This window comes from Zootoca vivipara, chromosome 4, assembly GCF_963506605.1.
Source record: "Zootoca vivipara chromosome 4, rZooViv1.1, whole genome shotgun sequence".
NCBI classification, from domain to species: domain Eukaryota; kingdom Metazoa; phylum Chordata; class Lepidosauria; order Squamata; family Lacertidae; genus Zootoca; species Zootoca vivipara.
Window position 1 is genome coordinate 24,685,939 of NC_083279.1, and position 14,767 is coordinate 24,700,705.

Genomic DNA, 14,767 nt, shown 5'->3' on the forward strand with positions numbered 1-14,767 from the left:
AGTCTGTGCTTAACATTGCCTGGTGCAAGGAATGTATTCCGTACCAGGAATAGGAATTTGAGATAAGGAAAGGCCAGATCGTACTGCCCACCTAGAACATTCCAATAGTAGAATGGAAACATTCTTTGGTTTATGCTTCATTAGAGCTGTAGAACAAATCTAAGGATTAATCAATCATTTGATAAAATCAAAGTGCATATGTATTAAAGGGTTTGTGTTAGAGGATCTGCAATGAATACAGAAAAAACCCAAGTGTCCCTGTTTTCCAGGGACAGTGCCAGATTTACAGAAGCTGTCTCTGTTTCTGATTTGATCCCAGAATGTCCCGCTTTTCCTTAGAACGTCCCTGTATTCATCAGATAAATGTTGATGGGTATGGAGTTATGTGACAACCACCCCACCCCACCCCCCGAGGCGAGGAGATATGTAACTAGAAGACATCTAAAGGCAGCCCTGTATAGGGAAGGGGGTTTTTATGTTTAATGTTTTATTATGTTTTTATATACTGGAAACTGCCTTGAGTGACTGAGGCAACCCAGTCAGGTATGTGAGGTATTATTATTATTATTATTATTATTATTATTATTATTATTATTATTTATATTATTGAATAGGACATTCCTATTTTCATCAGAGAAATGTTGGAGCATATGATGTCATCATCACAAAATTGCAAGGTTTAAAAATACTGTTCAGTTAGGTCCCCACATCTGACCACCAAGAAAGACAGGTTGATGGCCCAATTAGTTTCAATGGTGATACAGAGAAAGCAAGCACAAATTGGGATTGTTTGTATTCTTGGCAGCCCATCATTCTTTCCTAGATTAAGGTGACAGCGTGGTCAGTGCCAGAAGACCCTGTTGAAAATGGGCTCCCCAAAATTCACTGTCCTATTTATGAGTGGCAAAATGAGGGAGGCGGTGAAGATTCTCATTCTTTCAGTATGACTGAAAGAAAGAAATTTCTCCACACACACAAAAAAGCGCCTGGGTGAAACTTTATAATTAGTTTGTAGCGGGGAGGGGGGAACCTCCCCACTGAAAAAGCTCGGCCCCAATGAATGGAGGGCAGCAGGGAATGCAGTGGAGAGGACAAAGTGAAGGAACCACTCTTCCCCTTCCCATGACTAGGCTGGAGCTGGAGTCCCACCCAAATCTGAAGTGCTTTTGGTGGAGACGTGCGAGAGGCCTTCTCAGGGCTGTATACCACACTTTCTGTGGGGAGGCCACATGCTTGCTTTCCTTTTGTGAGGAGGCTTATTTTATCTTTCTCATTTGCTGCCTAAGAGGTTTGAACGGACAGGGGTTTGGTGTCCTGCAATTTTCTTAAGGCTCTTATTTTACTTTACACACAGTGCCGGATTACCAAATAGGCCCCGCGATCAAACATAATACTGATGTGATCGCAAAAGGAAAACGCCATCGAGTATTCGGAGGTGATTTCGACTTCCTAGGGGCCCCCCTCTGGGTTTAATTCTGGCACCGTTTACACACTTTCTCCATTGTGTTTTTGCTGGTACTGTTGTTGTCAGTTGGCTTTCACACTGTGTAGAAAAGCAGGCCATTACTCAGGGGTAGGAAACCTCATGGTCAGAGGCTGAATGGAGCTGTCCAGGACACAGCCCTCGACCCTCTTCCTAGGCCATTCACTCCCCTTCCCTGTCCACACACCCTTTTCCCAGGCAAAAACCCTCAGTGGTCGGGCTCTGCAGTCTCCTTAAATGCTTTTTTTTGCTGGCTGGAATGTGTCCTCGAACTAAGACAAAACCTATTTTTGGTGTGCAAGAGTCACACCTGTTGCTCCACAACATTTGCCCCTTGCTCTACTTATCACCAGCATGTGGCCCCCAGGAGGTTTCTGATGAGGAAAGGTGGCCCTTTGGATGAAAAAAAGCTTCTCCGCCCCTAGGATAAACGGAAATAAATGAACTTATATCTGATCTTTCTTATTTGTTCAGCTTTCCGCCCATGAAAATTGGTTTGTTACGGCTTCAGATCTCTCTCTTCCAGTGCCTCTGTACCCCCTCCTATGACTGAAGCAATTGCAGCAGAACTTTGGTCACAGAGATCTTGCTGAAATATCAGCACACAATTTGGGACACAGGCATTTTGGTTTCATCATGATTTCCTGTCACTTCTGCATTCTGTTTTTCTTCTTTTTCCTGGTGTATCCGCTTTCACTGGCTGCAGGTATGACTCACGAAAAACTGTCATAGTGCACAGTATTAACTTGAAATGTTTCCTTTTCTTGTAATTTTCTTATTGGAAAGTGCAGAGCAATTTTGAGAAAGGATTCAAACATTTCTAAAGCTTCCTAAAACCAAACTGTTTTGTGTGACAGAGCTGCTCATGTGATTACCATAATGATTCAGGAAAATCTGCTGCTAAGCTTAATGGTTAACCAAATTCCCCAGTGCCTCACAGATAGATCAAAAACCAGGTTTTAAACTGAGAGGTCAAAAACAGCAGCAAATCTGACCAACTCTTTTTTATGTATTTCTAAAGCCACCATTATCAATTATTGCTTCCATGTAGTTTTCTCTTTGTTGGTTTATGTTTTGGTTTGGTTTTGTTTAAACGGAACCTGTAGAATAATATCATGAAGAGAGAAACCTATATCTCTGTGTTGCCTCCACATTTAAGAATTCAGAATTTTACCAGTAATTTTAACAAAATTACTGAAAGGTGGGGGCGGTTGGGGGGAGCAAATTTTCTGGCATTCACAAAGCTAAAGAGGAAGGGCCATAAATACAAAAAAAATTGATTCTTTACATTTTGTGAATTATTACTAAACAGGTTGTATGAACTGTGTTGGCTCAAGTAAGTGATGGCTCAGGTAAAGAAGACTAATCCTCTTTACAAGCATAATCTGTAATTCAAATTTATGTATTATTTGTGATACAAATCATTTGAAAATAGAGGTTAAGTTATTCTTTACTGGAAGGATAAAATGTGACAAAAGCTAAACATAGTAAATATTTGTTCCGGTTTTTTTTGCTTACTCTGAAACAAAAATTTAGTTACTAAACTATTTGAATGCAACATAACAGGAATAATATTTCTTTATAGAGTCAGCTCATTATTTGACACAGTGTCAGGACTTGCTGGGTTGTATCAGTCAACCTTGTGAATTTTAATTATATTTCTTGAACATTTGATTGTGTGTTCGAATCTGATGGGGAGCAAGGAGTAGTTTCTCTGTGGGCTGGACAGAGAGGGTTGTTCTGAAACTCAAAGGAAAAGAATTACAGTACCCCATGACACAATGAACAGTGAAGTATTTTTCTGGCTTGAAGCATTTCTACTAGGACTATGCCAAGTATTCCTCAATTTTGACGTTTATTTTGAAATTGCTCAAAACAAATACCACCTACGCCAGTGCCACCCTCAGCCTCATTTTCCCTCACAACTATTTTACCTGGTTGGTTGTGGTGATCACATGATGTGTATTGAGCAGGGCTTTTTTCAGTCAGAATGCCCCCAACAGTCAGAGGAGAGACCAGACCAACCTCATCAAAGCCCTGCTGTGCCTCTGGCTCACAAGGAGCCCGAAGGGGACATCCTCTACGGGGATCCGGAGAGGGTCTCCTTGTGAGCCAGAGGTGTAGCAGGACTTTTCTGAGGCTCTTCAGCCCCCGAACTAAGAGTTGATGTGTGGGAAAGCCGTGCCTCAGCTGAGCAAGCCCCCAGGTGCTCCGGCTCATGTGAGCTGGAGAGGCATGATGGGGGGGTCGTTAAGCTGTTCCCCTGAGGCGTGGAAGACTCCCCTCACCTCAGCTGAGCAGCCTCAGCAAGCCTCTAGCTGCAGAGGAGGCACACACACACACCCAGCCTGAAGAGATCAACTTTGGGCTTTGGGGTAGGTCTTCTGGAGGAGGCACATTCCTGCACCTTTTTGTCTTGGAAAAAAAGCACAGTTTACTAACATAGCTTAATGATACCATTGACAAAAGTCATATGGATTGTTCCCGCCAGTAAGGTGAAATAGCAGTGAAGGTAGCTGAGGGCAAGAAGGAATTGTTGGGCTGAGAAACGGCAACCTGGAGAACAAGGGGACACTGATCCACACAAAAACCCCTACAGAATGAATTTTATATTCTCCAAAATGGACATAGTAATCTCGGTTTAGTTCCATTCCCTGCTTTCCTCAGCTGTGGAGATGTCCCTAATAACTGTGCTTTGCGGAGGCAGAAAGCCAATGATTTTGTTTTTGTTTTTTAAGTCTTCTTAAAGCATGAGGAAGCAAGCCGTGTGCTACAAAGGAATAAGAGAGCCAACTCCTTCTTTGAAGAGTTGAAAGCGGGATCACTGGAACGAGAATGTATGGAAGAGAAATGTTCATTTGAGGAAGCCAGAGAAATCTACAAAGATGGCGAAAGAACTGTAAGTAATGTGAAGTAATGGAAGGGCATATTCCCATTTTGATGACATTTGCCAAATCTGTATTAGAAGCAATGGTTTATAACAAACTGAACCATGGTTTGACATTACATGAGGAACCACTGGCTTCATGCCTTTCCTCCCTAATCCCCTTGCTCAATCCAATTCCCTCCCAAATCCAAACCAGCAAACTGTGGGTTGTGCTCACCCTCCAAACCAGAATTGCAGACCCTGATAGCAAGTACAAAGTGTAGTTTGCCAATTTCAATGTGATTTGCAGCTTCTTGTTTGGAGGAGAATTTGCCAGTTCTGATACTGTATAATAGCAAAAAGGTTCAGTCAGCTTCTACCTGTTCTGCCTTTGGTGAGAGAATGGGATTTTGGAGATTACTTGTTTTAAATGCATTAGTGGGAGTTGATAGATCTGTGATTCTTCAGGCCTTAGGGATCGATCTCTGAAGTGCATCATATCTCTTGTACAAACACATGTAAATGTAATAAATGTGCATAACATACATGAACAACATGTGGTGTTCAATGTACCATTTCCTATGTTGCATCTGATGGAACTCAATTTGAAATATTGGGTGCGGCATTTATAATTTCCTTGTGAAACGTTAGCGAAAGAACACAGGCCCAATTGGCTTTTGCATCACCAAAGAAGAACCTATTGCAGGTGAAATTAACATAGTAGACAGAAAAGCCCCATCTGTGATACTATGGAGTGTCTGAGTGGGATCAGCCAATTTAAGAAGCAATTCTTGGTTCAAAAATAGGGAAGTTACAAGTAAACCCAGAAGTAAACTAATATTTTGAAGGTTATCATGATAGTAGATGACTTTTCCCAAACTGTTATAGTGTAGGTTCTGTTTTACTTAGATTTTGACGTTTTTATGCTCATTTTGATTCTTTCTCCTGTATCTCTGTCCTTTTCTACTCAGATGGAATTCTGGAAACAATACACAGGTAAGCTGACTCATGCTAATAGAAAATTTGCTATTGGAGCTCTTCCTAGAATTTTTGCTGACACTTGAGTGTTTTCATAGATCCTAATGAGTGTGACTCCAACCCTTGTCAAAATGGTGGGACTTGTCATGATGAGTACAAGAAGTACAATTGTTACTGTCCTGAAGATTATGAGGGCAAAAACTGTGAAATTGGTAAGATATTACTATCTATCATCTATCTAATCTATCTATCTATCTATCTATCTATCTCTATAACATTTAGAATATAATTCTGCAGGTCTTTTGCAAGGCATTTGGTGAATTAATATGTTCCCATATATTTAGGCCCAGAAACCAGACTGAAGTGCATTTATGACAACGGCAACTGTGAGCATTATTGCATCGATATCCCAAATGCAGTACGACAGTGTTTCTGTGCAGAGGGATATAGGCTGGGAAATGATAAAGAATCTTGTATCCCAGAAGGTAAGGTATAGAACACATCACCACACCAATTGTATTTCAGGTTACATCCATGTCCTGATAGATGCCAGGGAATATTTAAAAATCTTTTTTAAAAATAATCTGGCAATTTTAATTTAAAATAAAATGGTAGGCTAAAATATGATGGCAGAAAACTGGTTTGTTTTTAAAAGATTCCATGTTATTCCCCATTCGGAAAAAAATTGTTCTTTCCCACTTAGCAGTTGCATTACTTTAGGGCTTCAAATACTAATCCAGCTAAACCAATTTTAACATCATTGGACCAGGATCTTAACTACTACTGGCAGTGCAAGGGAAACACTTTATGCCGAGTCAGACCATTGGTTCACATAGCTCACACAGACTGGCAGCAGGTCTCCAGGATTTCAGATGGGCCTTTCTCCTTCCTGGAGATATTGGGGATTAAACTTGGCAAGTGCGCTACTGTCCTGTTCTCCATTTTCAGTAACTGCTCTGCATGGATACGAATGTAGCTACCTGTATATCTGTCATGCTGCAGCAGTGCAGGGTCATCAGCTTGTGACTTTGCTGGGATATATGCATCAGTTTCAGTCCAACTACTCCTGCTTAACTGGTTTGTTGACTAGGCCAGATGTGACTGTAACAGCCTGTTGGGAATGAGGCACAGAAATTAAAAAAATAATTGCATGTCACACTGTTTAAATGCATTCAATCAGTGGATTCAAAGGATTTCACAATTCAAAACTGCCACCTGAGAATGAGCTTTTTTCATAGTAGTTAATAACCAAAGATTGTAAATTTGCACTTTAAAACATTGTCACAGTATTACAGTCTGAAAGCTCAACTGTATGTTTCAAAATATTATTTACTGGTGTTTTGTGATACAGACCAAACTCAGAAGTGGGGAAAGGATCATAATCATGTTTCATGCATAACAAAAGCTACATCATTTTGCAGTTGATTATCCTTGTGGGAAAATACCACTTCTGGCCAAAAAAATGGAGGACCGACGGGGAAGAATCGTAGGTGGTTATACCTGTCCTCCAGGTGAATGCCCATGGCAAGTGAGTCTTCAAGTAACTTTAGTACAATTCTCTCTCCGTCTGTCTTTGCATCAGAAACACTGAAATGGGGGAGGGGCACAAACAGGTCCCTCTTGACTTTCCATACACTGCATGGTGCATTAGGGGAAAAGAAAACTGTGCCAGATCCCTACATTTCAAAAGAGACAAAACAATATCCAAACAAAACCTCCAACATAACATTCACAAAGTGGTAAAACATTGCAAGGTGTTCAGTGCAAAGTGGTAAAACATTGCAAGGTGTTCAGGAGAAGCTTGTCTTATTTTTTAAATGGCTAGACAACCATTCCTATACTGATACTTTATACTAAAACGAAGTCATTTTTTAAAAAGTTATAAAAGTTAGACTGATAATAGGAATAGTAACAACACATTTTTTGCACAGCAGTCAAACAGCAGACCTATTCATGAGGTGTAGGCAGGGGTAAGAAACATGAGCAAGATGTTGCATTTTGGATGTTGGGAAGTGCAGCCTTGAGGGAGATTGAATTGAATGAATCTTTACTAGTGTCAGCCATTGGCCATAGCAACAAAAGAACAATGCAATATAAAAAGAACAGAAATAAAAAGTTGATTATATCAAACACACTTTAGGGTCCCGAATCAACAGTCAAATAGTGGACCTTTTTCTGATTGCCCCAGCTAAAAACCTTGCAACCTTTGCTGTCATCTGCATCTTGATCTGCCAAGAGAAAGGACACTGTGGCAGTGGTTGGGCAACCCAGAATGGACAATAAAAGAAGGGTGATAATCTCATTCCTCAAGGCTTTATAAAGAGTGCAAGCCAAAAGGGTGTGCACCACTGATTCAGTAGTGCCATCTCCACAGGGACATAAGCGTTTTTCGTGTGGAATCTGTTGGAATCGTCCCTCAAGTACAGCCAAGGGCAATACATTCAATCTTGCAAGGGTGAAAGCGTGTCTATATTTTAGAATTGCTAGGTTATGCAGATAGGGTGCCAGAGTCAAAATGGGAAGGTGGAAAATAGTCATACCATGAGCAAAATTTCCTTGCTGTGGCCAAGTTGTTCTGACGCTCAATATCATTAAGGTGCTGACAAATTAGACTTTTTGCTTTACTAAAACCCAAGGTGAATAGCTGTTGTGATAAACCACAAGAGTGAAGTTTTTGATAGACAATTTTAGACCAGGCACTCTTGTGACCGTCTTGCAGCAACCTTGAGGGAGAACATGCACAACCAACTAGAACCAACTTTTTGCACAGGAACAGAAAAGCCCAATGTGTGATGTGCTTGAATGGAGGTGAAACCCAAAGTTATGTGTGCTGTTTGTTTTGATTTAGATATTGGGCGTGTGGTTCTCTGGGAAAGGATTCTTAACTTTGCACCTTTACACAGTGTAAACCACTTCCCACCTCCCACTGCCCAAAAGCTGCTAATAGCTCTGGGGACAGAAAAAAAGACAGGCATAGATGCTGTTCACTCAGCTCTCCCCCTACATACTAAGTTTTGTAACCACTCTTAGGACGTCTAGACCCTTGCCTTTGCTTTGGTATCTCAGGTGCTCTCCTTGGCCATAAGGACATAAGAGCCCTCCTGGGTCAGAACAAAGCCCGTCAACCTGGAAGCCCACAAGCTAGAGGTGAGAGCAACAGGATGTTCTCCTGCAGTTATTTCCAAGCAAGTTAGTATTCAGAGGTGTTGAAAACATCTGATTCTGGTGGTAGTACATAGCTATCACAATTTATCTTTCAGGAGTTCATCTAATCTCATTTTAAAGATGCCTAAATTGCTGGCCATCACGACATGTTCTGTCGGCAAATTCCATAGTTTAACTATGCTGAATCACCCTTTAAAGCTACTGTATTTTTAAAGAACTCATTTTTTGCTTGTCTTAAATCTCCTGCTATCCAACTTCATTTGATGCTCCTAAGTTCTAGTATTATGAGAGAAAGAGAGATAGAAACATCTTTCTCCCTACTTTTTCCACACCCTGCATACATTCGTAGTCAGTCGCACCCCTCCTTACTCATCTGTTTGTTTGTTTGTTTTTTCTAAACTCACCCTTTCCCGCAAACATTGTAACTTTCCTTCATTTGAAGAAGTTGCTCCAGCCTTCTGATTATTTCCGCTCCCCAAAATTTTAAGTGTTATTTAAATAACCTAACCATTCCATTCAGTTGAACACATTAGCGGTAGATGTGTTGGCGGGTCCTTCATAAATGCCAAGTAAATCATGTTTCTTGTAAAGGGTTTTGCAGTGATGATTGTTGTATTTTCAGGCTCTCATGCTAGAAGGTCAAATGCAGAGGTGTGGAGGTGTTCTGATTGCTCCATCATGGGTAGTTACTGCAGCCCACTGCTTCTCACAAACACGCCGTGAAACACTCAGGATAAAGCTGGGTGAGTACAGTCCTCAGTGGAATTGAGAAGAATAATCACTATTATACAGGCCAAACTACCTCAGATTTAACTTCAAAGATCCTGGTCAAAAATTGTACCATAACTCTAGTGAGAACAGGAGAGTCATCTCTCAGTAGAGACTGCACCACGTGTTGTTTATTGGCGAGGACCCCAAGCCACAGAGAGGACATCGAAGGATCATCACGGAAGATGTTAAAAAGAGGGCAATCCAAAATTATGTGGTCCAAAGAGTCAGGTGAGATGATAAACTTAGTAAAGAGAGGCTTGTGATTATGCTCTGCTGAAACTACATAGAGCTCAATCTATATGGTTGGCCAGTTGGAACAAGCTTCCTTGGTAAAGTGTGGAGAAGGAGGTACAAGTTTTTTAAAATAATAATAATAAATAAATAAACAAAATAAACATTATTGAGTGCTATGCCATGCAGGGAGCTCAAATGGCCAATAACTGGATCACTGGATATGTAGATCAAATAAGACTGTCAGCATAAATAATTGGACATCAGAATCTGATCAGTGTGACACATTCTGCTTCTACAAACACAGCCTGCAATATGAATCCATCTGTGAGGAGACCGGGGTATTCCACTATGCCCTTCCTTTCCTTGACGTAAAGTAAACCCAAACTCTCAGTAAGGTAGCTTAAATAAAATAAAATATTATGCAGCTAGAATGCCAGCAGGGGCATCGAGGCTTTCCAGTGCTTTGTCCCTGTTGGACAGAAGTCACGGGTTTCTCCAAGGTGCAGTGAGCTTCCTGGGAACATTGAGACCAAAGTGGCAGGCCTGGAAAAGGTAAAAGATGCAGAGAAGCTGGCAGATAAGGCCTTCAGGGATGTTACAGCTGTGTCCCATTCCCACAATGATAGATTCCCTGCTGTCAGGGAGAATGAGGTCCCAGGGAAGGAAATCATTGCTCTACGGAAGTGTACCTGCTGGAGGTCTAATAGTGGAAAATTATTCTGCATGCAACAAGAAAATAATCGAAAACATAACCATTAATGACCATGCAGTGCTTCCAGACAACCTGTTGGTTGAGTGGTCATCCTGATTTGTTTCCAGGGAGATAGACAGTGTTGACTACAGAATAACAAATTATTCTGATTAGTTTGCATGGAAATTGGATGATGATCATGATGCATCAAAACTAATCTTATTCCACACATTCCAGTGCATTTTCCTGTCGCTTTACAAAATGTCCAGTTGGGAAAGTGGGGTCTTTGATGCAAAACCTCCCAATCCTATATAATAAAGTCCAAGTTGTCCCTGCGTCCAAGCTGTCCCGTGTGTCCCTGGGTCACTGCGCATGTCCCCCAGGCACACAGGGATTGGACGGAGAGACAGGACGCACACGCTCTCTCTCTCTCTCTCCCCCCCCCACCTCTGCCTCCCATTCCCCTGCGGCCGCCAACTGCCGTTCCCGGCCGGACAGCCGTTGGGACATGGAGCGGAGTGGGGGGGGGCAAAGGAAGATGTGTTATTGGGGGGAGTTGAGAAGCAAGGAAACCGTAGCGCCGCTCAGAGGAGGAAATGCCTTTGAAACCCCGGCTCCCCTGGGCTTAGGCAGCCCCAGCCTCCGCTGAAGCCCGATCCTGCATGAAGCAGGTGGCCTCTAAGGGAAATCCACGAATTAAAGTCCAGGCAGGAGGCAGATCTCGGCTCTAACATCATCCGCTGCTGTGCCTGCTTGGATTTTTGTGTGTGCGTGTTTTCATGTCCGACCATTTATTGCTGTAAAACAAAGATATAGAACGGGATGCCTTCATTTTCCTTTCCTCTCCCTCTCCCTCCCTCCCCGAGGGTGTTTACTTTTCTTTTTTCCTCCACAATAGGAGAGGGGGAAAGAGGAACGCTCCAGGAAGTGAAGCACCCCCCCCCCCAAAAAAAAAATCCAGGATCCTTACAGGTTGGGGACACGCAATGGTTAAACAAACATTTAAAAACAGTATACCACTTTTTCAATAACTAACATTGAGGCAGAGTCGCCTCTGAAATTCTGTAGGACAAACCTTTTTAAAAAAGTACTGAGGAGCACTCTAGGTGTCCACCAGTCCTTTAATATTCTTGAGGGTGGACATGGAAAGGCTTTTGCGCTTTCTACTCGCTCCTGCCCCTCCCGCAGCCCAGCCTCCCCTGGAGAATGAGAGAGAGAGGGCGGGGACTGAGGGAAGGGACAAATTTGTTGATCTTCCACTGGGTAAGCCAGATCTGCCACAAGCCTACTCTGTGCCTGGGAGACTTATGGGAGGACAGAATTCACAAAATGTAAAATGCCATTAACAGCATTTATATATGGTCAAACTATCTCTCTGCTTTCTGGAACAACATGTCCCTGTCGTGTCCTTCAGGGAGATACTGGGAATGTCTTTTTAAAAATGTGTTCTGCAGATTTCAAACTTGGGGCAATACCTTGATTTTAGTAAATGGACACAACATATCAGTACACTGCTTCTCTTCCATCCCTCCACTCACAGTAAATGGGGACAATAAAAGTTTCAGAACAGGCTTGAGTTTCAACCAGATCCGTTATGAGTGTCAGTTTACCAACAGTCCCTTGCTTCAGAAACCAATACAGATCAGGAGATTGCAGAGTAAATGAATTTACATGTATTTTAGACACAGAAAATATTTCCCAATGTGCAAGTAGGTGGTGGTGGGGGAGGCAAGCAGAGCTGCTTTGAGAAAGTAAAGATGCTATTTATGCTGCAGCATTGCAGACACTATTGCACTGACCTGAGTAGGCTTCTTCTCAATGCTTCTCAAGTTGCATTGTTCCACCACATGTTCTGGCAGCAGCAGGAGCGCGACCCCCTCTGGGCGGGACAATGGTGCGACCCCCTCCTCCCACCTCCTGGCAGCTCCGGCCGCCCCTCGCAGCTCGGAAACCTTCCTCAGGCCTCATTCCGCCCCCTTTGGAGGCCGGCTGGGGAAATGCCTCCACGACGAGCGGGGCTCACGGCTTCCCCTCAGCCCCCTTCCCTTTGTCTCGCCTCCCTACCCCCTTTTCCCAGCGGCAGGAGCAGGGCTCGCTCCGAAACTCATTGTCGGTTGTCGGGCAGCAACGCCTCTGAGCGTGTGCAGAGTGCCCGCACTTTTCTAGCGCCCGTTTACCTAACGGGCTGAATGACACTAGTCAACTATAATTGTACAACCTAAATTTGCCAGTGTGTGACCCTAGAATAAGGACAGTCTTTGTGCTATTAATCCTTTCTGAATATGAGCCTAAAGACCTGACTCGACTCTGAGATCTGTGCTATTGAGAAACCTGATACCTGTCACATAACAAATGTTCCTGCTTTTCCAGGTAAATACAGGATAAACCAGAAAGACGAAGGTGAACAGGAAAGAAGAGTTGCTAAAATCATAATCCATGAAAAGTATTCTCCCCAAAAAGTTGAAAATGACATCGCCTTGTTGCAATTAGTGACACCTGTCAATTTCACAGATTATGTGGTGCCCATATGCTTGCCTCAGCAGCGGTTTGCTGCAGATGTGCTGAGCTTCATTGAATACTCCACAGTGAGTGGATGGGGGCGTCTCTTAGAAGGCGGGGCTACATCAGCCACACTTATGCAAGTGAGACTCGTCAAAATGCACAGAAAAGAATGTGCTCAGCACACTAACTTTAATATTACAAAGAACATGTTCTGCGCAGGATACCTTAATGGGACTCGGGACTCTTGTGAAGGTGACAGCGGTGGGCCTCACGCCACTGAATATAGGAACACGTGGTTTCTAACAGGGATCGTGAGCTGGGGTAAAGGCTGTGCAGCAATGGGCACATACGGAGTTTACACCAATGTAGTCGAATACATTGGGTGGCTAAACAATCACATGCAGAATACCTCTACCACTGCAGTTGTACATACGCCCTCTCAGAATTAAGGCCTATTGAGTTCAATGGGATTTAATCCCATTGCAGCCTTCATTAGCACTTTCTGTGTGTGTTTTTTTTTACACTTGTTTTTCAGAATTCTTCGAGCATCGTATATCAATTAAAGGCTATATACTGAATTAACACTTTTATTCATTTTCACAAGTTTATTCTTCACTATTATTTTTAACATTGCGACCAGGAAGGGAGCATACGCTGTTTATAATCGTAGTGTTATCTTTAGCATATATTCACTTACAACAAGAAAAATAAGAATTTGATTTTATTCTTGCGGTCTTAAAAGTTTCAGTAGAAACGAGAGTGGACATGCATAATTCAGTTTGCATAAGACAAAGTATTTAAAGTGATAGGAGATGCTGTCTTGGCTTTGTTCCTTTCTCTCTACATGGTTTGTGAATGCCAGTGTGGTGTAGTGGTTAAGAGCGGTAGACTCCTAATCTGGGGAACCGGATGCTCCTCCCAGAGCCGCTGTGAAATCACCTTCTGGTGCCCCCCCCCCTGCCAATCATATTTCAAACACAAGAGGTGGTGGTGGCCACGATTCAGACACCTTTAAAAGAAGACCAGCAAATTCATGGAAAATAAGGGAATCAATGGCTACCAAACCTGATGGCTGTGTTCTGTCCTCCCTGGTTGGAGGCAGTATGCTCTGCATACTAGTTGCCAAAAACCACAGGGAAAGAGTGCTGTTGTGCTTAGGTCCTAATTGTAGGTTCTCATGGGCATCTGGGGGGCCACTGTGAGAACACAACACTAGATTAGATGACCCATTGGTGTGATCCAACAGGCTCTCATCATGCCCTAAGATGAGCACAGATTCTGAACACTTCTCTTTGCCAGAATTACTACACAGTAACAAAATCCACATGCTCCACCTGTTTGGAGTTAGATTACGATACTCATCCTGCCTACTGTAGCTCTATTTTATAAAGAAACAAGGATAGGATTTGAAATGTGCATCATTATTTGATGAGAGTTTAGTAAGACTATCTCTGTCATTCCCAGTGGACAAAACTTCCACATGGAAGATAAAAACAATATTTATTTATTTAAAAATCCTATTTCTTGCCAGTCTTCTGCTTCTTGAATATGTATGCATCAGAACTAAGTCTATTTGCATAAGGAAAAGATCATATCCCTTCTTCACTAACTGATTCCAAATAAAAGCTCATATACAGTTTCTTAAATTAGCCATTTATATTCACAGCAACTACTCAACCAGAATTTGCCATCTCACATATTACATAAGTAAGGTTAAAAACAGTCCGTTGTCATAAACTAGAAATTATTTCGGATTTAGCATGCACTTGAACTTTAGCAGGGATGGGTATACAGATCTTGATCTATCCAGCTTCATTTCTAGTTTATGACAACGGACTGTTTTTAACCTTACTTATGTAATATGTGAGATGGCAAATGTTCCGCTATTCTGGTTGAGTAGTTACTGTGAATATAAATGGCTAATTTAAGAAACTGTATATGAGCTTTTATTTGGAATCAGTTAGTGAAGAAGGGATATGATCTTTTCCTTATGCAAATAGACTTAGTTCTGATGCATACATATTCAAGAAGCAGAAGACTGGCAAGAAATAGGATTTTAAAAAAATAAATAAATATT

At 42.2% G+C, this 14,767-nt stretch overlaps 1 protein-coding gene across 11 annotated transcripts in view; it reads left to right on the plus strand.

Annotated features, from left to right (window-relative positions):
• MCF2L (MCF.2 cell line derived transforming sequence like) overlaps positions 1 to 14,335 on the plus strand; it is a 136,878-nt gene extending 122,543 nt beyond the window's left edge. For 9 of the 11 annotated variants that reach the window (XM_060273375.1, XM_060273381.1, XM_060273382.1 and 6 more), the window contains 7 exons: positions 4,222 to 4,382; positions 5,321 to 5,345; positions 5,426 to 5,539; positions 5,672 to 5,812; positions 6,749 to 6,855; positions 9,115 to 9,235; positions 12,559 to 14,334. In XM_060273375.1, coding sequence (XP_060129358.1) covers positions 4,222 to 4,382; positions 5,321 to 5,345; positions 5,426 to 5,539; positions 5,672 to 5,812; positions 6,749 to 6,855; positions 9,115 to 9,235; positions 12,559 to 13,139 — 1,250 coding nt within the window. In that variant the 3' untranslated portion in view covers positions 13,140 to 14,334. Of the gene's footprint in view, positions 1 to 4,221; positions 4,383 to 5,320; positions 5,346 to 5,425; positions 5,540 to 5,671; positions 5,813 to 6,748; positions 6,856 to 9,114; positions 9,236 to 12,558 lie in introns of all 11 variants that reach the window. The other 2 variants (XM_060273384.1, XM_060273383.1) reach the window with 1 other exon arrangement.
• The last annotated feature ends 432 nt before the right edge of the window (positions 14,336 to 14,767 follow it).